This window comes from Passer montanus, unplaced genomic scaffold, assembly GCF_014805655.1.
Source record: "Passer montanus isolate IOZ18808 unplaced genomic scaffold, ASM1480565v1 scaffold13, whole genome shotgun sequence".
NCBI classification, from domain to species: Eukaryota; Metazoa; Chordata; class Aves; order Passeriformes; family Passeridae; genus Passer; species Passer montanus.
This window is the reverse complement of record NW_024359832.1, coordinates 2,519,888-2,546,674: the sequence shown is the minus strand read 5'-3', so window position 1 is coordinate 2,546,674 and position 26,787 is coordinate 2,519,888. Positions and strand designations below refer to the sequence as shown.

Below are 26,787 nucleotides of genomic sequence, written 5' to 3'. Positions count from 1 at the left end.
CCTGTATCATAACATCATATACAGCAAATAACCAGGAGGAGGACATCATATGAGAAAGATACTAATAAGGAAGAAAGAATAAGCAAATGTTCTTATTTATACACCTGGCAAAGGACACGGGATTTCAAACAGCAATTTGCTGACACAGACTCTGAATAGGAAACAGAAAATAACTGTGAGTGGGCTTCAAAAATTAATCAACTGAAATGACAGAATTTCAGCATAACAAAGTAGTTGTGTTTATACTTTCACAGATAAAAAGAAAAATCAGAAGGAAAATTGTGGTAGTCTCAATATGTGACAGATTCTGTGGTTATTATATCAGCAAAGCTTTCACCTTTCGTCTCTATAGCTTTACAACTCAGCTGCATCTGTATATTTTCACAAGAGGAAGGGAGAAGGGAAAAATTCAGTAAAGATTAAATTAGAGAGTCATTAATACCACAAAGCTGCCCAAAACTGAGTGACTGCTAAAATAAAAGGGTGTGCTGCCAAGTATTGTCTTTGCAATAACACATTTCTTTAAAGACAACACAACACCCACGTTAAGTGCACAGCACTTCAAAAAACACCAGGTGGTCAGAAGACCATTGCTACGAAGGACAAATCCATGGCTGCAATATGTCATTTGAATACTGATAAACCAAAGAGAAGCACAAGCCTGCGATAAGATGCAAAGATTTGTCTTTGAGCCTGGAGCAAAGGGCCACGTATCAGGAGACATCCTCCCTCCTCCAATCCCTGCTGTCTCAGAGACAGCAGAGGCTGTGCCAAGGCCACACTGGATGGACTGTGGATTCCTGGGGACAAGCGCCAGCCTGACAACCCTGGTGGGGACAGCAATGTCCCTGACTGCACCCCACCACACATAGAGCAGCCCCTCCCTGGAAACAACAACAACATCTGGAATAGCCTCCCCAGAACAGCAGCTCCTCCATGCCACAGGGATTGTGTGGACATGCTGTGGGGAATACCAGGTGGATGAGAAGAGCTCCACATTGCCATGTTCCCAGAACACAGCTGGGCTCAGAGAATGAAGCTGCTCTTCATTTCACCCTTCTGAAAGTCACCAAACAGCTCCAACATAATTTATCTAAAATTTTCTACATAGAAACAGCTATCAGTATTTCCAGGAGCTCAGTCTCTAGCATGGATGCAATTTGAGCACATCCCAAGCATGTGCTCTTGATGGGCTAGGCCAATTTGTGTTCAACTAAAGAGTCAGCAATACTTTATTCAGAAAAAATACAAAATCCACAAAACTTTTTGTTTTCAAATAAATATAAGTTGCACATTCCCAGAAGGGACTAACAGTATTTCTAGGAAAGCAAAATAACATTAAGTTTTAAAGTAATTCCTAGCAGTGGGCTGTCATTGTGCTGTTGAACATTTTGTACAGTTGGCAGATCTGCTCAGCCAAATTAAATGCACTTCAGACAGTAGAAACTGGAACTGTACTCCAATGCTTCCTAACCTTAGAAAAAAAAAAGCATACAAAAAAGCTAATGTCATCTTGGTAGTGTGCTTGCAGAAAACTGCAGGAGAATGAAAATTACCACCTCTGCCATAGATTAGTGAAAATTTTGCAAAATAGCATAACACACAAAACCTTTTAAAAAACAAGTTCTTTGCAGCCCTTCAACTTAGAACATTATGCTCACATCCTCACTTAGATGCATGTTAAAATGCTTCCATGTATTGGTTTTTATGATTAGAACATGAAGCAAATAGTACCAAAAAAAGTGTCCAACAGCCAACATTAAAGAACATAAATATGTTCCTGAATAATTTAATGGCTATTCCCCAGTTTCACTCCAAGCCCTCAAGCCACTCAGTGGGTGTAATCTGTCCTAGACTCAACTGTGGCTGTATACTTTGGCACTGAGTCAAAACAGAGAGGTTATTGTTTGATTCATATGCCAAGGGCCTCTTAGATAAAGGGCTAATGGCAGGCTGATAGCTTCAGCCTTTGCATATGGTGTTTATACAGACCCTTCTTTCCCCTCCCTCCTTTCTGTGTATACTCCAGGAAGGCTGTGTCACATCAAGATCAAGTTAATTAATTAACTCATACTAGCATAATTTGATTGATAAAACAATTTGATTCACTAAAGGTCACACAGAGTGCTGTTAAAACACCAACTTTTCTGCCTCAACAACACAAGGTTTTGAGGCTTTCATTTTTCCACGCTGCAAACAGGAATTTTAAAGAAATAATCTCACTAGAAAAATAGATGAAAGAAGAAATTAATCTGTCAATTAAAGCATACTGCAAAGTTCAGAAAATAATCAGTGCTTCATGAGATAATTAAGCAAAAAATAAATCACGTCCTACAACAGAAAGAGAATTCATTTATGTGACCCTATGTTGTTAGTTCTGCAAACTATTGAGCTTCCCTCAAAAGAAAACTAGAGGTCTTGTATATCTGATACATTTGCTATTTAGTATATCCAAACAAGGACAATTTCCTAGAATATAAGTTTCTATACTGTTAAAATATTTCAGAACATAGTCCTGTAGTAGGACCAAGTTATTATTTATTAGATTTTACGAAACTTCATTATCAAATTATACAGTAATTACTTTTCTGCAAGACAAAAGCACCATCAACTTTTAATTTAAAAAATACAATCTAATTTTAAAAATATAGACAAAAATCATTATAGTAAGACTAAATGCTTAAGAGCCTTTTGTCACCAATTTATTTTAAATAATTTATTTTAAACAACAGACATATAAAAAAGAAGCTTCCAGGCATTTTAAAAGCAGTTCTAAAATAATATTTAAAGTGTTGCAAATCAGCTTGCAGCCACTAAGGCTGAAGTGCTTTGAGCAAAACTGGGAGCTGCTTATCAGCCATCAGTTTTACAGTGGATTCTCCCCTGGACTCCCTGAAATAGCTGTGGCAATATAAAAGGTGACAGGAGTTTGTCAGTTCACTGTATGTTGTTCAATATCAAGGTATACATTCCAAGGAAGTACAGTATTCACTCGACTAATACAGTAGATTCATTCATAAAAAGGCAAGATTTGCCAATAGCAGTCAAAAATTTCCTAATATTTTGGCTCCTCCCCTGTTTTTACTTTGGCACGGGTCTCCTTGTGCCAGTAATACTGACCCAGCATGCAGAATCACACTGCAAACCAAATGAGGGGCAAAGAACTTCCTTTGCCTGCTCCTTGACAGCTGGGAGGTTCTGCCAGGCAGTTCCACAGGATACAGCCCACGTTTTCCTTCATCACTGGTTCTGTCTACAGCTGACTCAACATGGCCATAAAAAAACCCCAACAGGCAGAGCATTCTTTGAAAGCTCTGGCCCACATAAGAAGGGTACATTGTGGGGTAAAACCAGGGGAAAGTTGGTTAAAACACACCAGTAGGACAAGGAACAGTTACTGTACACAAGTTATTATATTCAAGCCATGATATTTAGCTTCATAAAGGCATACCTACAGATACTGATACTTCAGGGCAATGCCAGTCAAGTAAACTTGAATTTTGCAATAATTTTCAGACATGGGATGATAAAACAGATTATTGCTTACCATTAGGAGAAGAGAAACTAAGATACACAAGACACAACCAATGACTAAGACCAACAGTAATAGGAAAGTGTTCTTTGAATTTGTTATTGTACATCATGAGAGAATAGGTTTCCGTTTATCTTACAAAGAAGCATATGGAAGTGTGGGACAGGATTTTTACAAACATAGTAGCAAGGTCTAAAATATATTGAGAAAAAAAATCAAGAAAAAAATAAAAGAATCAAAAGTTTATTTCAGACAGACAAAAATTTTGAGAAGAATGAGATCAAACCAGTTTTTAAATATCATCATTTTAAGTTGCAAAACTGCTGTTTTGTACAAACTATAAACCACCATATTCCAAGAAAACCATGACCATTATACTCCAAACCAGGAAGAAATATGCTCCCTGTTATCAGCAGAGCATGGGAGAACTTAAAAATAAACATTTCAGGAGGTACTTATAAACACAACCACCACAGCAACCCCAGTATGTCACAAAACTTCCCTGTTTACCTACAGTTCTTTGCTTTGGGATGAACTCCTTTTCCTTCCTTTATAGATAATGGAAAGTAAATCAGACTTATAACATTTGACATATTTTTGGTCCCACAGGTGAACTGAATTACAATAAAATTTAATAAATAAGTATTAAAAGGTTGGCAAGGATTCAGTTCACATCAGGAATTGATTAAAAAGAAGAGAAACAAAACCTCCCAACAAAAGTAAATTATAAAATAGCACCCTACATTTTCCCTTTTCTTTCTTAAATAAAAAAAATAAAACAGAAACTTAACTCTATTTGGCTCATTCATATATCTACTTTACAGATGGCCATACTTATAAATTAAAATATGTACATAAGTCTGATGAGTGTGGTCAACCACCATCTGAAGCATGTTCATCTTGTGCCAAACCCACCATCTTCAGTTTTATCAAACATTTCCTCAATCCAAGTATCATGTAAACTTGTAAGGACAAGCATTTTAATCACAGTCTTGTTTCATGTGGATCTAAATATAGATGAATTTGTGTATATATATATAAATGCTGTGATACACATACAGTAAGTATTTTGGCTTCAGAAAGCCAAAAAGTTTAACATACACACTTAAACATCTATGATACAAAACAACTTTACTTGCTAATAACCACATGCAGGAGACAATGCAGCTGTGCACGAATGATGTTATTAAAAAGTAATGCAATTCCACTCATTGCTTCCAATATCAAAGAATTACTGTGTAAACCAATGACACCAGTGTGCATTAAACCAAGACAGCAGAGAAATAATCCCTGCACTGTATTTTACCATAATACAAGTCATATAAGTCAGCACAAATGCATGCATGCACAGGTACACACAGAATACCTGAAAATTGATTAAGAAATCCTCTTATTCTATTCCATTTATATAGATTAATAATATAGAATTTCTGTTTCAGCTTAATAGTAGAACAGTTAGTGAAAAAATTCTTATAAAATATTCAGAGCACATATAAATGTAGAATTATATATATATACACACACACACACACACACACACATATATTTGTCAAATGATTTGGTCGTAATAATCCTCTAGCCAGACAGCATTTCTACAAAGTTTCAGCTTTTTTTTTGGTTTGTTTTCAGTTTCATAGATGGCAAACACAGCACTTTCCTTAAAAAAGAAAACTACACAGTCCAACGAACAGCTTGGGGAGCTATGGGCTCTCATCTCTTTTGAGTTCTGTTTATTCTAGCTATTCCCAAGACCATTAATATCCATTTGAACCTGTAAACTTGAAGGTCACCAAAAGGTGAAACATAAGGAAGCAATATAATATGGAATATTCAACTAGATTATGTACTGTGAGACATTAGCACAGTTTCCTTCAACCCCAGTATTTTTTTTCCTTAGTAATAGAAAAGATAGGAAGATAATCGCCATATTAAACCAGTGTTTAATTTGTAGGATTTACATAATGACTAGCAATTTCTTTTAGTTAATAATTTTTAAATTAACTAACTCCGCCTTTCCAGAAAATGCTATGCAATCAGAATGAAATGAGTAGAAAAAATAGTTATCAAACAGTCCAGAGATGGAATAAAAATACACACCCAAAATTGGATACTATTATATAAATATCTTACCACTGTCAAAAGCAACACGAACCTAGCCTAAGACTGCACTGATTGTTGTTGTTAAGCTACAGCAGCTACGTTACATGTCACATTACATGTATAAGCTTGTGACCAGCAGCACTGAGAATGCACAAAAGCCTTATAAACACAAGACCTCCCAAGATCAAGAGGGATCTGTTTGTGGACGAAATATCAAGCAAACACTCTGCAATTCCTGGACTACCTTTCCTCTCACAGCTATCCTTCTGCAAATGACACATGCCAACACTAACAAAGCTATACATGCAGATAAACCAGATCACCTCTATTTGTGACATCAGAAGAAAATACAGATATAAATCATCATGCCCTACATGTGCTGTGGCATCCAAATACATCAAATATAATCTAGTATAGTACATCAAATATGTAAAATCAACTGACTCAACAGAAGAGGCTGACATTGCAGGGAGAAACTGCTTGGATCAGGACTCTTCATCTTCACAAACTACCCTGTGAAAAGGAGAAGTAGTGCCTAATTCCATAAAGCCCTATTGCCTGCAAATGATAAAATTACTGGATTTAAGTTATTGACCAGCACACCAAAGCTCCCTTTGGAAAATTCTGATTTAAGTATAACACTGTCACACACACACACTGGAAGTCATGTAAGCAAGCTGACGTAGCTTTCCAACTTCATAAGGCAGCTGATACTGCTACAAGATAATTTCTGCATCAGCTATCAAATGTTTTGGGAGAAAGAAAATTCCTCTAAACAAATAGGGCTACTCCAGTGAACTATTGGAAGAAGCAACAGCACCAGCATGAAATGGCTGGCAAAGAAGCAGGTTCAACCTAAATAAATTCCTGAAGACAGCTCTACTCACATTCTACAAGACCAACAGCCAGTGATGCTTCACACCTTTATATGACTATTGTACAAACTGCAACGTTTTTTGTCATCATGCTTATTCTGGAAGATGTTACCCTGAGGCAAGTCTTGAGGAAAGAAAGGCACATTTAGGACGGTAAGGAGTGTAGGAAAAGGAACCCATGCAGAGCTGTCACTGCTCGCCAGGCTGAAGCATGAGTGGAAGGGAAGAATTAGTCATGCAAACAGCCTGAAACAGAAGCCATGCCTGGCAATTGTATCAACAAGAAACAGATCATCATCCTCGCCTGAAGTCCTTTATGACAGTTACTTATGGACTTCAAGAACCTCTGAAGTCTATAATCTTGCATGATTATTACCCTGCAACCAAATGCCTCTGAATATCTTAAAATGAATTTCAGTGTGTCTTTTTCAAAAGTTGGATTATCTCAAAAACTTTACTGAAAGTATATCAAGAAAAGAGGGATTTTATTAATCTTTTTTTAAGGCTTTTTTTTTTTGATCTACAGCAAGTGTACTTAACAAACAGAAGGTTGGATCATTTTAACCCTATTTGCTGACAGCTGAAGCAGAGGGAGCTAGCAGTTTACTTTGAGGGTAACGGAGAACAAGCAAGACACATCTCAGGAAAGTAGGGCTGGTCTTGACAGACGCCAACTGATCTTTAGGTCTTACTAATCCTTGAAGTACTAAATCCCACTAAGCTCCATCTTGTATACAGACATGATTTTGAACATGTTCTGTGCAGAGAAAAGCAGATTAACTATCCACTGGGCGAAGTGTCCTAGCTCTAAGATGTGGTCAGGACACCTCAAACCAGTTTACCCTTCCTCTAACCCCTAGGCCCTAGCTACTCCTTTTAAAAATTATGTTATTTAAAAATACATAATACATACTGTTAGAATTTGTATCTGTTAATCAGCTGGTAAGGTTCCTTCCCTTCTGCAATAGCTTCACAGCAATCATCTCTGCAGAAGAGCCTTTATTACAGGCCACAGAACTAGCTATTCTAAAACTTTTCCATTATTAAGTAGTACTAAAGGGGATCTTAAACAATTATGGTGATACTGAGGCACTCTGTGGATAATGATACATCACACTTGAGCTTGGAAAAACAAGTTTCAGTTGCAACCAAACATATGGTAGTGTTGTCACTTCTTGACAGGTATTCAGGACTAAGCTTCTCTGCATTGACTCACAGTGGGACCAGGTCTAGAAGTGCTCCTTCCTACACCCACCCCCACAGTCATAATACATTCCTTGGAAGTCTTCAGAGATTTCTCAAAAGGGTCTCCTGTAGAAAGAATAGAAAGGTAAGACGCATAGCCTGGAATAGCATGTGGATTCATTGTCAAGTAGAGTTAAAAGCCAAACAAACAAAAACCCAACAGAAAGCAAAAATAAGGAGGTTATTCCAGCTGTCTATCACCATTCAATAGCAGAAATGACACCTGATCTTTAGACCCCAGAGCAACAATTAAATGCAGACTGGTCCAAATAAACAACCAAGCACAGCACAGCAACTGGAAGACTGCCAGAAACAAAACAACTGACATCCAGATGAACACTTGCTTCCTTCAAGACAAACAAATGAAAAAATCACTGAAAAGTGAAATTCTTTCTGTCAGAAGTAGAATTGCTTCTTGTGACCTAATCCACCCTGTTTTGCAATTAGTAAATCTGGATATATACTACTTCACAAGATAAAGGGAACAACTGATGCTGATAGGCTTCCCAGATACTTCACAGGTCTCTCAGCCCTCTTGCCCACTGTAATAAAACAGGCTATCATTCCAGCATTACCCCAAAAATCACTCTTGCTCCTCTAACAGTGGACAAACTCTGCAGGGGTGAAGGAAAAAAAGTGCATACAAATAATTTCTTAAAATTTTCTACACGTAACCATCACTTAACCCTGTCTGAATTTCAACTGGCTGCCTTTTTGTCCAACAAAATGTTTCAGCAAAATGTTTCATTCCTACAAGCTGCAGGACAGCTTATGTAGAATGCCAGACTGAGTTACTGCATGAATCAACTTAATTGAAAGCTTCTGAGTAGGATTTTGTGCACTACAAGGTACAGCAAAAGTCTTGGCAAGCATCTCTTTAAAATGTGTATATTAAAGATTTACTTGTCAGGGATTTTAATTTCAGTTTTGGACAAAGCAATGAATTATACTAAATATAAAGTCTGATCCTTACAACAAACATATTGCTTGAGAATATTACATGTAACACAATAGGTTACTTTAGAACATTCTCCCTGCGTTTTAAAGCTATTGCATAAGGTTACTTTAATAAAAATGATTCCAGGGAAAGAGCAGTTAGTAATGAGGTGCTGACAATTGAATCTACATTTAGGGATTGCACTGGAGTGCCAAGTCCACTTTTACAGATGCGCTGCTTAGCTATCCAGTAGATGTCCTCAGGGCATGTAAGACCAATGTATTTTGGGTCACGTTTGGCAGCAGAGACAGATGAGACAAGTGAAAACATTTACCAAGAACACATCTGACGTGTGTTTTTCTTATTAGAGAAATGTAAGAAAATAAACCCAGATACCATGGAATGCCAGGAATTCCTTCTCCTCCATGTTTTTGATTTACAAGGCAAATTTTTGGTAGTCTCCTTTGACCTCCCTCCCTCATTTGCTTGCCTAAGGCCTGGAGTCATCAATGCAACCTCTTGACCAAGCCATTTTGAGGGCTTAATATACAAAAATACATCTTCATCACGGATGGAAAGACAACTCTTTGTATAAATTACTCGGTTACCACAAAAATCACTGCACAGTACGTTTTATGGTATAAGTAGTTAAAAGAGTCAAAGATACTCTTTTTAGGAGTTGAGAACAAGTATTCAAGTAAATACTTTGAGATCCAAAATAAACTGTGAAACAAAACAAAAAATCTAAAGCAGTCTTTACATCTTAAAGATGAGATCTTTGAACATCCAGAGCCAGACTCTTTGCTAGCATGTTGGTGAAACTTAGATCAACTTGAAGGCAGAATCCTGCATATCTTCATTATTCTCCTCTCTCCGTTCAAAGTAGCATATTTGTCATAGTTTCAATGCAAACCTAGAGCCCTAGCTTCCTTAGATCTCATGCAAACCTAATATGGACAATTCCAGCCTTCAAAACCAAACTGACAGCTATTCAGCAAGAATAAAGCTCCAGCCTCAGGCTTTCATTTTTATAACCATTTCCATACTCTGGTTGATCTGTCATGAGAAACAGTTATGGACTTCTGTTGACTGGGTATCTTCTCACAACTCCTTCCTAATACACTTCTGCCTGCCACAGAATGAGTGATGAGAGCAGAATTTTGTCCTAATCCAAAATCTCTGCATTTTTGGTCACTTTTTGTAGTCATTCAATATTAACTCTGCATCCTCCTCTTGAAACGGGCTTCTGCAATCAGTTTGGTGCCATCTAATTCCCTCCTCCTCCACATACCCTCCCTCCTTACCACCAAACCAAGTGTATCATTGATGGCACCTTCTGACCTATCAAAGAAGGTCTGAAGCCATGACCCATTCCTATCATCAATAAGAACTGCAGCCTTTTCTGTTGAGGTTAACTTCCCTTTTTTTTAAGGGGTAACTGGAGCTTAAGCAGCCACATGCAGCATACACATTTAGCTTGTGTTCTGTGGCTGTTTCCAGTTAGTGAAAATGACCCGATATGGATTTCTTTTTCTTGTTACTCATTTAAATAAGTAGTAGAGTTGTGCAGAGAATTAGGTAAGGTCATAAAATGTTTTCTCTCCCACAGAGGCTGGAAATCTTTCCCAGTTGAGGATCATTTAAAAAAATATACTCACAACCTATGGAAACTAAGTGGTACTTGGTGGAGCACAGTCATCCAGAACCTGTAGAAGGACTGCTTGAGGGTTGCAGTTCATCAGGGCATAAGAACTGGCTAGGCTTGGTCAATATTCACAAGCACTTTTGAAACTGTGAACAATTGTAAAGTAGCAATAGCCATTTCAGCATCCCCTAAAGACACTTCAGGAAAAATAACACACACACACAAGTAAGCTTTAGACCTAGGGATCATGAATTAGATTCCAAAGATCTGACATCTAAATAACAGAAGCCATGCTAAATATTATTTAGCCATGCTAAACAGCAGAAAAGAATGTTGGATTTCTGGTTCAATTAAATTAAAATCTATAGTTGTGCATGTATTTATTTGTATAAAACCAGAATATTTCTCTGTGCAATATTCCATCTACTTTTCAAAGTAAAAGCATCTTCAAGTGCTGACAGGTAAATAGCTGACTTCACATAAATTTAAGCCTGTGTAACCTTTGATTCCTCGTTCATATTAAGTCTGGAATCATGAAATAACCCAAATCATACAGTCAAAACTTGCAATCAGACCCATTGCCAAGATAATACTGTTTCCTTCCCAAACATTACTTCGTCATCCAAATGAGCAGCTGTCATTTGTTCTTCTCATCAGTCTATTACGGCACATTTCTCTCTGTTGTAAGATAGAGCAGGCTTACTTTATAGTACAAAAATGATAAACAAAAACACCCCCCCAGGTCACTCAGTCACTCTCTGTTCTGGCACTATGGCTGAACAGCAAAGGAGTAATTCTGCAGTATGTAATAAGGCCAATGCATATCACTGCATTTTAAAACCTTGCTGTTGAGGTCATTTAGGAGGCAAACTTGAAGGCAGATGGCCAAACAGAGTAAGAGCTAGTCTTAAAAAAATCTCACAACATCAGCCAAAGCAATAGTCTCCAGGAGATTGCACTAAAACACACGAAAGATCAGAGCTCACTTTGGAGAACTACAGTCTACTTAAACAGACACAGTCTTCATGCTACTATTAAACTCTGAATACATCTGCAGGAAAATGCACTGTGGCCACACCAAGAGAAAAGCACTTTGCAAACTTACACTGGGGAAAAAAGAAACTCACAAAATTCACAAACAAAAACATTAAGGGAATAAAAAAAGTGATGTCAGTTTTAAAAGAGACGCTACAGAGACAAAAAACCATTGCCTCTAAGCAATGTAAAGATCTTCCCACTCTGTCCTGAGTGCAGACAGAAGTTAAGTCTTTCTGATAGGTCATCAGAAAGAGATTTGTCCTTCTTTATATCTTGCAAGGAATGAACCTGCAGAACAGGGCACAATAGTAACAAGGGAACAGCTAGAAGACAAACTACCTGAGGGGTTTACTCACTGAAACTCCTTATAACCAGGTGAAGATGCAAGTACTCAGATGTGCTGATGGCTGGACAACATCTGGGTAAGGTTAAAATTTATTGAGTCTGTCTTCTTCAGAACTAAAAACATCTTCAAAAAATTAAGCAGGAAGGGTCCTGATTTTGCTATTTTCACCAAACTGATTCTACAGGCAACAGCATCTCAAAACTCTTGATCCTTGTACTCTGAGGACTGCTGTGATCATGTCAGAAGGCCTAGGAAAAACAGTCTGAATTCCATCTGAACACTTTCATTACTAAGCCTGGGTAGCCTAGACAAAGAGGGCAGTTGGAGGTTCTCAAAGTACAAGAATGAAGGCTTGAGCAGTCCAGCTTCCCACAGCCCCCAGAAGTGCTTTTTGTGGCCTGAGAGGCATAGATAAGGAAGAGCCACCTAGCTGATGCCAAGAGTCTGTCAGCCCAATTCATTCTTTATCTCAAGGAAAATAAGTTTCAAACTTCCTCTTCCTCTAGAAGACAACTTCTAAGGCTTCTGAGCCCTGTCGTAACAGACAACTGACAAAAATGTGGCACCTGTTAAGGAGGAGGATGGTTGGACAAAGAACCTTCATGAGATTCCTCTGCTGCCTACCTCAACAGACTCACTACTGCAGCAACCTGGGGCTTTGCAGAGTGGCAGCAAGGTCTTCTAACAATGCTGCATGTTACATAGCACAGGCAAGCTGGAGGTCCTGACCTCTTTCCAGAATTTTCCACTCTCAGCACAGCCTTCTCACCCCTTCATTTTTTCCATTTCAGTGAGGTCCCATGTTGAAAGGATCTGGGCAAATATACACATTTATTGTAAAATATAATAAATCTTATCAGCTTGTTCATCTCATCCTGTGACAACAGTCAATTACGTTCATTTGATTCCGGCTGGTTTGAAACTGAGCAGAAAGCATCTCCTGGAAAGCTTGTCTTGACTGACAAACCCCAGAACCTGATCCAGCCTGGGCTCTTATTTCCAACAAGAAGATGCCCTGAGAAATTTCAAACAATGAGGAAACTCTAAATAGGCCTTGACTCAGGACTGTGCTCCAAGCCTGTATGAGTACAATAAAGTGGTGATCAGGAAGGCTGCCAGTCCAGGAGCATGGAGGAGAGAGGAAGGAATGCTGTGTTTGGGGCATTCCTACTGCCCAATCCACCACTCTGTCAAGCATCTCCTGGTTGGACTGCTGAAAAGGCAAAAAAAAAAAAAACCAACATAAAACCCCTCAACAGCACAATTCATCTCCCTGAAAATGGACCTCAGCAGCACAACAGGAGTCCTGGAAGCACAGGGCCAGGCTGTAATTTCACCTGTCATTGGTGAAAAAAAGTTTCAGAGTTTTATTTACTGCAATGGGATGGCTGCTTTTCATAAATTCTGCAGTTACAACTTCCTTCTCTCCCCAAAGTGCTGCTCACCTTGCTCAGAAAGGCAGAGAGGAAACAGCTGTACCATGGGTGGTGGCTTCTTTTGGGTTGGTTTGGGATTTTTTTGTCTTGGGGGTGCTGCATTTAGGTTTCAAACAATCTTTAGGAGCAGAGTTCAGCAGAGCACTGCAGCAGGGACAGGAGGCTGGGTCCCGGGAGAGCAGGAGCATGCAGCTTCCAGCAGGGGGAAGTGTCCAGCAGCAGAAAAGCTGGAGGAACACACCCCCGCCCCTCCAACAGCAGGGATGGGCAGGGAGCACCCCGCTGCTGCTGAGCCACCACCAACATACCAGGCCAGATCCAAAAGCAGTTTTTAGCACGAAGCTGTCTCTCTCCCTGTCTAAAAGAGCCTTGCCATCCTTTGTTTTGGCTTACCCTTCCTCCTCTGCAAGACTTGCAGTGGATATGAAGCAATATCGTTGTAACATCTGGATTTTCTTACTGCAATAGCAATATTTCCTCTTTAATATTAACATTCCAGAAAGGAAAATTACTCGTATTTATGCCATAAATTTCCAGCTCATTCAAGAATAACACTGTCCCAAATTACCTTCTCAAATTAGCTTCCAAAAATGTATGCATGCAAAAAAAAGCAGTGGTTTCATTCCTAATTAATACCTACAGCTGACGTAAAGGAAATATTTTTTTAAAAGACTGAAAACACCAAAAAGATCCAAGAATCATGCTATTAAAAAAAACCAAAACAACAAAACACCAATATTCTTCAGATGCTTGTTCCCTGATTAACAAAACAATCAAACAAAAAAACCTCAAGAAAATAAAATCAGCCATTCAAAAAAGTTTATTTCCCAGATTAAACAGAGACTTTAATCTCCTCTTCAGTTTTATTTCTTGTTGCCCTTTTCTTTGCCATACACACACAAAAATCTTTCATTTGAAATTGACATCATACATGTGACTGTACAAAGAATACTGCATGTGTGTTATACTGAGATCACTGGAACTGCTGTTCCATCAGTTCCCAGGAAAGGGGGCCAGGTGAATGCAACCCAAAACTGTCTCCCCTCCCCAGGGGAACACAGCACAGTGAGTAGGAGTGGGAAGGACACAGTTCCAAAGAAAGCACAAATGGAGATCCTGTGTTCAGTAGTCCTGACACCTTAACTCCCCTTGTACCCACCTGCACTGTTACTTGCATTCCCAGAGATCAGATCCCCTAGGATTTTTCTGCTTTCAGTATGCAAACTTGTATCCTAAGAAAATCCCTGTTTTCCTGGTTTAGAAAACAAGTTCCTTGGACAAGAACTACAAGAGGAATCAGAGGCAGAAAGGAATTAAGTGACCTGAGATCATGCTGCAAGCTGAAAGCAGAACCAGGACTGGAATACAAGTCCCCTCACCTCATGGCCTTCCTTTATGTTTGGGGTTATTCAAGTCCCACCAGTACCAGAGGAGCACTGAATCATCACATCACACCCAAATGCAAAGATGCAGCTGGAGCAGGGCTTTCTTCTCTATCCAAACTGTATCATTTGTAAAAAGTACTGATCAGTCCAAAATATGAATAACAACTGCAGAACTAAGAATGATTAGGAGAAGTATGTATTTTCAACTGCCACTACCATGAGACACTGAAATTTTATCATTCTATCTCCAGGAATGTCCTACTTTTTAACCCACTCCCCCACCACACCTACCTTTCCACTCCTAATACAAGACATAAAGAAAGATGTTTGTGGGTGCTGTGATTCAAACATCTGGCCTGCATAAAAATGCTTTCTGTATCACACCCATCAACATGGTCACTTCATTCTCAACTTGTAATTTCTCCCCCCAAAGCAAATACAGATGATTTAGAGGCTCCACCTGTTCTGTCAAAAGTGCCCAGACAGCTCAGCTATATTGCTTATTGAATTGCTTTAGGCATAGCAGCCCAAACATGAACTGTGCTACATTAATGTATTTCATTTTTATGGAAAAACACTCGTTGTAGGAGTCCAGTGGTTCTTTGTATATTGCATTAAATACATATATTTTTTTAAATAAAAATCTGGACTTTTTAAAAGATTTTAACACCATACTGAATTCTAAAAAGCCTGCAAACTTCAAACATTGGAGAAAAGAAGCAAGAGTGCAAAAACAGACAAGAAACCTCCATTCAGAGAGTTCTTAAAATGTGCATAAGCAAATTAAATATTCAGTCTATTCAGCAAAATAGGCGAGCATATCAAAAGTGTTCCTGGCTAATAAAAGAGCGTATTGAAAAAGAGGAAAACAGATATTCCTTTGGTTGCCCACAGTGTATATAAATATTTATTTCTCACACACCACAGGCCTGTGATTAGGAGTCAGGCATCTGAACCCTCATTTGGGGTTTTAGGGAGCCACGGGGGCTTCATGCACCTCAGCTCCCAGCTCACAAGAGTCAGAAAAGGTAAATTCCATCAAAATAAACTAATTACTGACAGCAAGATGCTTCAACATGCTAAAAAAAATACTTAAAAACACAAGATGAGTGCTTTGAGAAACTCCACTATCATCCACACTGGAACAGCAACATGTCAGTGACTATAGTAGGGCAAACAATGACTCCGTGAGATTTTTGAGGCTAATAAAACTAAAAAAATCAAGAACTGTAGAATAGTTTGGGGTTTTTTTATAAGAAATTCCCTCCCTCACAAAGAGAGCACCTTCAAAGTACAGTAACTCAAGCTGCATATGGCATTTACATTTTCATCTAAATCTTTAAAGAAGCCCATTATTTCCTTAGATTTGAGAAAAGAACCCTGCTTTATTTCACCACACCAACCATAAATTATTCATTAATTCAGTTTGCTAACTCTGTAACTGAGCCCAGATGTTTCTGCTGGAGTGGCATGCCATAAGAGAAGTTAAATATAGCAAGCTGTATGCAAGGACCAGACTCTCTCTCTTCCCTCACTACAGCATGCTCAAATATTACTTGAGAGAAAACAATGAAAACATTTTAAAAATATTCTGAATATGTGAGTCTGAAATGCCACAGTCTGATCACAAAATTTCATGTGAAAGAGCCCCCACACATTTCATCTGGGTATAACTGAAGTCGCTGGTCCTGTCTCTGGAGAAAGGGCTGGCACTTTCACTCACCAGAGTAAACAGAAAATTTACAAGCAGAGGAACACTCCTTGCCATGCATCATTTACAAATACAAATGAAGACTTAAGTTTTCAATTATAAGAAACACTTCTGAGCCAGCTACCAAGGGCAACAAGCTGATGAGGAATTGAGAGCGTCCTAAAGAATTTCTCACGGAATTGACACAGAAACCTACTGGTGAGAATTTTTAATCCATTTCAGTGCTTCAGAAAAACAACCATTTTACACTAGCAAAGATGATTAATGCTAGCATTTATAAGCCAACACTGAAAATATTTCTGTTGAACAGAATGGAAACTACCACCTTCAGCCACACATTCAGCCACAGTTATATTTCAAGCACCCTTCATCAACTGTCTTAAGCTAGTTTCAAAGTGCCTATTTTAAACTAGGAACTATTTCTGATCATTATATAGTTGGAGAAGAAGTGAAAAACAGGTTGAACATCACACTGTCACTTGAAGTTTGGAGACTCTTCTAAGGCCCACAACTCTTCTTCAGTTGTTGACTGTGGCAACAAGAGAGATTTTCAGAGGTCATTGTGTCCCTTTGCTGTGCTACAAGGCAAGATTAAGACTGTTTAAAATATTTGCTTGATCTATTCCTAAAAATTTCCAGTGTAACAGATTCTGTACCATGAGTTTGCAGAGAGAGGGTATTTTGGAGAAGCTGTTATAGACCAGTGTGTTAATGGCACCACTGCTTTGGTACCAGGTATCAGCTGCTGTCATCCAACTTTGCCACCACACTTGCATCTTGTAGCCAAATCCTGCTGTTCTTTAAGCAGCTGTGTCCACATGAGACTGCAAAATATGTTAAGACTAACTACTGTTAACAGAGGGCACCTACCCATTAGCTAGCAAATAGGCAAACAAACCTTGATGTAAATATATACATACTAGCCACCTCAGAACATAGTAAAACTCTGTCAGCTGTTACTAAAAACACGAATCCATGACTGAAGTAGCAATTTAGCCATGGGAAGGCATACCAGCACTACCTTTAGTCTCCTCAATGTCAATAATGTGAGAAAAAATAGAGTGGTAGCAGAGGTCAACAATATCAGGGCAATAAATATTGGGGTTTTTTTCCTAGTCTGCTCTGACAGAATTTTCTTTATTAATGATAGCTACTCAAAGTTAGCACAAAAAGCTACCACAAAGTTCTACTATGGACAATGACCTCTTCATTTTACTGTGTAGACAGATCTTTAAGGACATTTAGCTTCTACTTCAGGAATCAGTGGGAAAGCAGACAGCGAGAAGCAAACCAGAGCAAATGTTATTTAAGCTAGTCACCCCTGCAGCAAGTTACAACTGAGTCCACCTCTAGGAGGAAACATTTCCTCTCCAGCTTCTATGGAAGAAAAGAGGTGTGCAATGCAAAACCTTGAAACTGGACCTAGTTACAGCACATGTGAGAGATGGAAGGTGACAAAGGATCTGGAGGCTCTCAGAAAATAAACACCATATGCTGCTAACAGTGGAAATCTGTGAAATCTTTGTTGGGGGGGAAGGGAAGAAAAAGGATACAGTGCAGGTGCAAAATCACAAAAGAAATCAAAAGAGAAGCACAGAAACTATATTAAACAGCCCATCTCAAAAAACTATTTTCTAATATATGAGGAGAGCATTATAGTAAAAGAGAAAGAAATTTTAATCCCCTTTGCACTGTATAAATTTCTAAACCACTGCTGAGAAAAACATTTATTGAGAAAAAACATACCAGCACCTGGTATGTTTCCTTGTTTTTGCATAGTAACAGAAGTTGCAGGAGAGTTTTGGTTTGGACAACTAAATTTAGAAAGTCAAACATCAAATCTGATGCACTTTACTTGTGAAGTCTTAGCTACACATTATACACAGCTAAGTACAATTGTCTAAAGTTACTGCTTTTTGGTTGCTCTTGTTTAAGAAAAAATCAAGCCCCCATGAAGCTGTCTGTATACCTGAATTTGTGCCTTATTATCCTTCTCCATAGGTACTGTGTCTGAAAACAGGGATACAACCTTAAATTAAATTCAGCATCCAGCTAACTTTATAAAGAGGCTTATGGGAAAAGGAAGTCACCATTGAGACCTACCTGTTTGCATGACCTTTTAGGCAGAAAAAGAAATGTCACAAGGAGAATTCTTGGTGTTAATCTATTCTGATTTCTGCTACAGTAATCTACAGCAATTTAAACAACCCAAATCTAAAAGGTCTTGAGATTCTTCTACTTTTGGAAGTCTTATCTGGCCAACTCACTTAATGTACACATATAGACTATTACATTCCAGCAGAATTACAACCAGATGGGGTTTTGCTGTAAGCTTGACTGTTTTCTTTTGTTTTGTTTTTTTAAAGACTTGTTCTTTGTCCATTTGTTCACACAGAGATAACAAACATACTCAACATTTAAAAACAGAAATTAAAAAAAAAAAGGAAGAATAAAAGAATGTTTACTTTGGTTGTGCTAAGCAGCCAGGTGCTATAATACTGCAAGTTTCATCTCTAGTCTGCAGAGCTGTAAGTTCCACCATGTTAACCATTACATCAGTCTTGTGGCCAGGAAGTTTAGGAAGCACAGAAAGAATCTTCTCTGCAAGATTGTCGCCATGATGACCAACTGCTCCTGAAGAAAATGGAGAAAAACAAAAAAAGACCCAAAAACTATCAGGTGAATAACTAGAAAAACAAACAAAATTAAAAGAAAATAACTACATGTTTTGAGGAGAAGAACACTGGTACTCCTAATATCAAAAACACATTTAACTTTTCAAAAATAATTTTTCTACAAAAGTAAAATTAATTTCTAGAATGTGTAAAGTTAAAAGCACTTACAACAGTTCAGAAAGATTAATTTAAAAAGTACTATTACTACCACAACTATTACCATTAAATTAGACTTAGTTTTACAGCTGTTAGATATTCACTGATTTTACACTTAGACATGAAAAACATTTTTCTTTGCCTAAGGAAGTTGTTAAATAATATTTGTAATGGTTATTTAAAAAGCAAGCAAATATTTATATATACACTCACATGCATACTATACTTTTCTACATAAACTAATAGGGCTGTGCTTAAAAGGACTATATACAAGTTGCAAAAACAGCTACCCAGACAGGCCAGCCCAATATTAAAATAAACAATTACCAATGGCATGCCACAATCAAGATCACATCACTTTTATAGGAACTGAGGGCAGCTCAGGTGAACAAACATGAAACAACTAAACCAACCCAAGTTACAAAGTATAAAATGTGAATTTGACCGTATTCCAAGAGAAACTCTGAACTCCAGCTGGCATGTTTTCTTCAATTTTCCTGATTTCAAACACACATGCTTTTCTTTCCATTCATGAACTCTCAACACAGGCTCTACAACCAACTTTAAAAATATTAGCACTGTGAGCCAAGTCAAAGCAGAAAAACATGACACACTCTACAGATGAAAGTCAAGACAGAGGGACCAAAAACTAAATTGCCTTTAGGTCAGGAACAAGTTGAAGGTATTTGTAGTCTGCCACTTAAGCTACAGTTCAGCCACCAACACAGGGCTGGACAGCAGTGCTGAGCTTAGTTTTGGTTGTCCTCACTTTAATCACAGAAAAACGGGAACTTTTGAAGCACCACTGAGAGGCAGGAAAGTTCTCTCAGGATATGGTCACACTCCATCTAAATCCATCAGTGTGGCAGCTATCTGCTCTTATGTTTTCATCACTTCCAAAGACAGAGAATATCTGTTTCAACAGCTGAATTAGCTTCACATGCTCCATAAATCCAAACAAGGCCCTTACATCAAGTACATTGCTAAAGTCAGATTATTAAGTGCTCTTGGACAGCAGAAGCAGAAGACTGTCTCCAGCAATCCTACAGCAGCCAGGTATCCAGGCTGTAAGCCATGGTTTTCCATGGGTTATCCACTTTTCTGTATTGCAAAAGAACTTGAAAAGAGAAACAAGGACAAAAAAGGAGAAGTGAAGCCAAACTCTGTGCTGACAACACCTTTATCCACAGAAAGCAAAGGCAGCACAAGTGTTCAGCGCAGGGTGGTACTGCAGTGTGGACACCTGACCACTCAGCTGGTTTATTATCCATTTGTTTCACCAAAACCTGCAATAATCACAGAATAACAGCAACTCCCTTTTCTACCATTCTCAGCCAGAGTTAGACCAATGAAATACAGATGGAATGAGCTGGGCTGTCTTTGTGACTCCCTAAGCTATCTTGTTCTCCAAAATCCCTACATTGTTCTTGCTAGAAAGGTCACCTGTAAGGCACACTGCAACACTTGCAAAGTTGCACAGGAAAACCAGCAATAATCTCGTGAACCTTCACCCCAGGTACTGGAAGCAACATCTGTCTCTCCACACATCCTGCATGTGAGCAACATTTAGTTAGACAAGACATTTGGTTAAACTAGAAACACCTCAAACGCAAACAAACCCGCATTAATTATTGACATCCCTCCTTTCTTCTTGGCATAGGGGGAAGACTCAGAGTACTCGAGCTGCTTCCATGAACAGCCAGTGAGAGCCTCTGCCTCTTTCCCACAACTGCTACTTCTTGGAGGTCTCCACTGGTCCACCAGTGCTACTGGCCTTTGCCATGCCTCATCAAATCAATCACAAAACATCTAATGGAGGATTTAAAAGTCACTGTCACCCCAATCAACTGCATAAATTAACCAAGCCTGAAAAGATTGTTAAACTTCACAAGACTAGGACAAGAAATTGGAGGGAGTCACTTTCAAACTGCACTGACTTCAGAAGAGTGCATGGGACTAGTTTTGATCCTCTCTACTCACCACTTCTGAGGACAGTCAACAGACTGCTCAGCAGCTTTTCATGAACAACAGTGTTCAAGGCACAGGTGATGGTTTTGAATGCTGCCAAAGTACAGACAGACTGAGCGTTCATGTGACAACAAGTTATCTGACCATTGCAAAATAGAAGCTTTCATGCCAGGCTAACATCTAGTTTTCATGATACTCTTATGTATCATGCTGTTCTAATTTCTTTTCTACTTTTTCTTTACATTATAACTTACAAACTCAAATAGGTGACATTTGATACAAGTTGTAGCTGATACAATTTGCAAAGTCAACTAACCAGTTCTTTAACAGCAGCTAACTACACTAATTACACTCCGTGCTTCCCCTGTGTATTCTTTACTGTACAGTTTTTAGCAAACCAATGAAACAAATCTTATTGTGTGCCACTAAATTCAGGTTCATATACAGCTTTACCTCTGAAATGCACCAGATTTTTCTTCCTTCAGTTTGCATTGTATTTGATAGCATGAGTCCAAACCGTGGGAATAATTCAATGAAATTACCAATGAATTCTGGAGGCATTTGTTGGTAACAAAAGAATGGTTGCATGCAGGGATCTTAATTTCATTTATGGACACTGAGAATAGAATCGTAAAAACAAATCCTGTAACTTCTCATCCTTATTCTGTGAGCTTTGCCATTTCCTTCCAGTGCTGCTCACTACAGCCCTAATGTTATCTCAAAAACACCTTCTCCTACTGAAGTACAAGATTCCACACTTCCCTTCCCAGGTTTCAGCTGGTACCAAATATCTCTCTCCACACCTCAAGTCTCCTTGTCAGGCAGCTCCCTGTCATCCCACATCTGATTCTGCTTTTTGTTTTTATTTCTTCTCACTATCTGAGTGCAAAAATAAATCCTTTCCCCATTCTCACCCCAAACCAACACTCCTCTCACAATTTCGTTTTAAGTTCTTTATCCAAGTCCACTTTCCTGCAGTCTTCTGATCAATCTTCCCAACCTCAGCACAGCATTAACTGCCTGGATCCATAGCTGCTCTTCAGCACCTTGTTGATAGCTGTGAACAGCAGTTGAAGGATACATATGGGAAATTATGGGAGGAAAAAAAATATGGAGGAAAATTTAGAAACAGACAAGCTGCAGGGTGCAACACTGTGCCAAGTACTTGCTACATGACATGTGGTGGCAAAAAATTATGACACGAATTATTGACTACAAACCAGGCTCACACCCTGTGCATGCCAGCAGGAGTTATGTATGACTGGGACAGCAAATGCAGTCATTGCTATATCAACACACATACCTACAGAAACACTTTCAGGCATATAGATATGGCTAAGGGTTACACAGGGACGTGTATCTGCCTAGACAGACATAAAGATAAGAGTGACAAATAGATTCACTGGATACTTCACAGCAATCCATAAGACTTAGTCTGAAACATGCAGACCCTTTCCTTCACACCTCAAGGTGGTACACAGTCACAGTTAAGGTTTCTAGTTTGCAGCAAAATGGAAGTGCTAGAAACAAAATTTTGGATTTCCAGCAGAGCCTTCTGCCTTACTCTTCATTTCTGTGATCCACCGGGATACAAGGGTGTGTAAGCAACCATCATGGCCATGGGATTAAACATGCTGTCTGTGTTGTCAGATGAAGAACTGTTTGCATACCTGGTGGCTTAATACAATGACTCTTCAAACCACTAACCTGTGGAACGGAACCACACACTGCTTATTCTGTAAGATCATGTTAAACACGAACCAAGAACAACAGGAGAGTAACCAGCTCAGCTATGTCAACTTTTCTCCTAATCTGGAAAGCAGCACCAGTTCATTGGGCAGTTGAGTATGACTTTGGGGTCACTGACCCCCAGGGACCACCACTTAAGCAAACCATTTGAGCTATTTCTGCATGAAAGGATGCACCTGGCACTAGGGGTATTGGCACAGCACTTGGGATCATGGAAGCAGCTGTAAGATACTTTTCCAAACAACTGGATAATGTGAGCAATGGATGCTGGACTGGAGAGCAGTGGCTTTTAATCCAGGAAGCATGAAACTGACGCTGGGACAAAAGATTACCACATCCATATCCCCCATGGAAATAGCTGTTTTGGAACAGAAAGGAGGACATTGGGTATCACCAGCAGAATGCTGGAACACCAAGTTTTCCTACTGAAGCAGGATGATGTGGAACTTGCAGGAACTACTGCTTTGAACCCAGCCACGTTTCCCCAGCTTCAGGAGAAGCACAGAGTTCTACCATCACTGCCTGGTAACCACTGAACACATGCATTCTAGCAGACAGATCCCAAGAGCAATCCCACCCAGGACTCGGAAATGGAGCTACATACCCACGGGAGGACACGGTATAAAGTGGAATATGGGTTCCCACTATGTGATGCTCTCCTGGTGGGGTGGGTATGGGCCCTGTACAATGACAGCCCATACCACCTGAGGATTTCTTACCAGCGAGGTCCAACGTCCTGTCCACGAAGATGACAGAGGCCTTGTTGGTGGCTGTCCTCCTCCTGTTTCTGGCTGAGGCGTAGCTTGCCAGCTCAGCGGCGACGACCCTGCTGAGGGCCCCCACAGCGAAGCTCTCCTCCCGCAGGCCCAGGGCGGTGAAGAGAGAGTCCAGCTCGCCCACCAGGGCCCGCACCGCCGCCCGCAGCTCAGCAGGCAGCGCAGCCAGCCCGACCTCAGCGGAGCCGGGGCCGCCGGGCCCGCGCAGCGGCGGGAGGAGCGCTGCCAGGGCGGGCAGCAGGCACAGCTCCGCCGAGACGGGCGCCAGGAGCGGCGGGCCCCGCAGCACCACCTCGGCGCAGCCGCCCTCGCCCATCCACCGCCGCAAGGTCTCCTCCAGCTCCGCCGCCCCGCCGCCCTCCGCCTCGTCTCCGCACAGCAGCACGCAGCGCCGCACGCGGCACGGCCGGGGTGACACGGCCGGGGTGGGCACGGCGGGAGCGGCCGCCTCACGGCAATTCACGTGTTCGGCACCCGAGAGGCGAGCCTTCAGCCCCGCTCCCTGCCCCACTACTGCCTATCCGTTGTGTTAGTGGTAACAAACGCTTTGGTGAATGAGCTCCTGCTCAGTAAATGCGGCTTTTCTCTGTACAGGTAGAGACGTATGACAAATTATTTTAATTCCACTTTCCCCTTTAAAAGGCCTTGATCTCGAAATCAGTTCCAAGGCTAACGAGACAAAACGCCACAAGAAGCACGCAGTTCGTTCTCCCCAGAGGCTGGGCGGCCGCTTGCAGGTCTGTGTTCTACACAGTACTCGCCCGGGCAGCCTCCTCCGGAAGCACCAAGGAAGGCACACAGCGGGATCATCAGCTTTAATAAACAGATAAAACACTCAGTGAGTTGTTCACCCTCCAGCTTAACTGCTGTTCTTAGGTCTCTTACAGATACAAATGGTTTCAGAACACTGAAAAACATGAGTAACACCAAATTCACTAGATTTCCAGTAATTAAATCAGATGCTTCCCTTTTAGTGTTCTCCACTGACATTGCTCTTAGATGCATTCTTCCCTTTCTTTGTACTGTTCTAGCACCAATCTGTTATTTTAACCTTAGGGCATATAGCTTCATCATGCTAGAAAAATATGTAAGTTAATACCCTTCTGGACTATTTTGATTTGAAAAATGAACACTAAGAGAGGATGGGGGATAATTAAAACTGCGCCCCTGAGTTTATAAACAAGTAGAATTATTCTTCTCTCAGACTGATTATGCATCTCTGAGTTTTTGTTTTCTGGTTGAGTGCCACAGACAAAATCTAGATAAATTATGGCTTGCCCGACAATTTAAAAGGGGTTCTTTACCTTTAAAACCACTAAGGAAAAGGGGCAAGGGGGGGCTGACCTCTTTTAAAAGGTTGAGAGGTTTTTTACAGATGTTATTGTCAAAACATCAGATGCTTTTTTAGAAAGGTAATAGTTTTTTTTTTCTTTCTTAATACTGTATAGATTGCAACTAGTTCTGCATATGCCAGTGTTGAAAAAAGAAAAATTACTTGCTAGAGGACAGAATGAAGTTAATCAGTTTAAAGCACAATGGTTAAAATACAGAACAACATTATCTAAGTGGTTTTTACAGCTTATTTTGTCCCTTGTGCAAGGTGACAACTACTGTGTCAGAAGAAGAACTGTACTACTAAAGGGTTCCATAACTTGGTATCTTTGTGTGCGTTTGTGTGGTGTAACCTGTGAGTGAAGATGGTGATGCAGCTTGCAAAGATGCGTTCTCTCTTCAGCCTTTCAGCTACTCAAAGCCTTAGAAGAAACTTTTACAGGCCACAACTGTTCAAAGTGGGTTTTTCCATCACCACCAGCTCTCTGTGATTTCTCTAAAGGTTTGTACAAGGAAATGTGCTTGCAGGATCTGCATCAAAGTATTTTAAGATATTTTTTGTTCTTAGCCTGCTCTTGGTTTCTACTTTTTGCATTTTCCTCAAACATGGTCTTCATTCTTCTTTCTTTCTTTCTTCGGTCTGCAGCCAAAGGAAACTATTTGAATTCAGCTGTGTCATTTAATGTCAGCCAGAACTGTGTTAAATGGCAAAGTAAACAAAACAGGAATGAACATTCAGACACTGATGTCTATGAAGAGGTACTACATGTACACATTTGTCTTATGAGAAGTGACTCAGTGGTGAAAAACCATTTGCTGACTCCACAACTATCTGCATAAAAAATTAAATGGCAAGATGAAAACCTACCCAATTACACCACATAATTCATTACCTGTACACAATACTCAGACATTTAATTTTAGGCGAAAAGAAATTTTGAGTTGGTTGGTTGTTCACGAGAACCTCAGTGAAATATCATGCCGTATATGAAACTTCCAAATAATCTTCTCTATGCAGGCAATTCAAATAAGCTCCCCTCACTGAGAGTCGTGTTTATGTTACAGTCAAGTCCTCTAGTCTGATTTTTCCCAAACTGACCCGCTGAAAAAGCAAGTCCCTGTTTTAGTTTTCACATACATCCTGAAACACCACAAGCTCCATTTGTACACAAAAGTGGTTGAAACTTATTTGGACAGTTGTTGGTACTTAACCTTTCTAAGGCATCTTGCACTTGTCTAGCATTCACAGATGTAAAGTGAGCAAATCACCAGGAAAAAGGGCTCACTACTCCCCACCACATTGAAAGCAGAATTAATGAAATTCATAGAAACATTTTGAACATAGAAACACGCTGGAACACTCACAGCACACTACGAATGCTAAACCCTTACTGTACCTAAAAACAAAGTCAGGAAATTTATGGAGGGAAAAAAAAATCTATGAAGAGTTGTTAAACCTAAAATAGAGCATCCAGCTGGGACAGTCCCTGAGCCGAGGGACAGTTCTAGCAGAGGCAGCGGCGTGTTTACCCCGTGCTTACGCTCCCTCAGCAGCTGCCATCAGCCGCCAGTAGATGCTCGGCACTGGAGTGTACGTGTGTTTAGCCAAGTCCTGCTTCTGGAGATAGGCAAGGATGTTCTGGAGGAGATCGCCATGCTGCCGGTGATCCCTGCTGAGGGGACGGACGGGCGTCCAGGGACGCAGGAGGGCACAAGGACCGCCGAGAGCAACCGGCAGCCAGAGGAAGGGCAGGCGGCTCTCGCAGCGCGCCTCGGGAGAGCGGCGAAAGCACAGCCGCGGTGAGTGGCCGCGCACGGACGGTGCCCGGCCGGCCCGGCGGGGAGGGCAGTCCCGGGGCCGGGGCCGGGCCCGGCCGGGCC

General features: G+C 40.2%; 1 protein-coding gene across 1 annotated transcript in view; it reads right to left on the bottom strand.

The window, feature by feature from the left end:
- Positions 1-26,068, bottom strand: part of SCFD2 (sec1 family domain containing 2) — a 187,758-nt gene extending 161,690 nt beyond the window's left edge. The window contains exons 1-3 of the mRNA XM_039698763.1: positions 26,045-26,068; positions 23,518-24,091; positions 18,716-18,884 (exon numbers count right to left, since the gene is read on the bottom strand). Of these exons, the coding sequence (XP_039554697.1) occupies positions 18,716-18,884; positions 23,518-24,091; positions 26,045-26,068 (767 nt within the window). The remainder of the gene's footprint in view (positions 1-18,715; positions 18,885-23,517; positions 24,092-26,044) is intronic.
- Between the last annotated feature and the right edge of the window lie 719 nt (positions 26,069-26,787).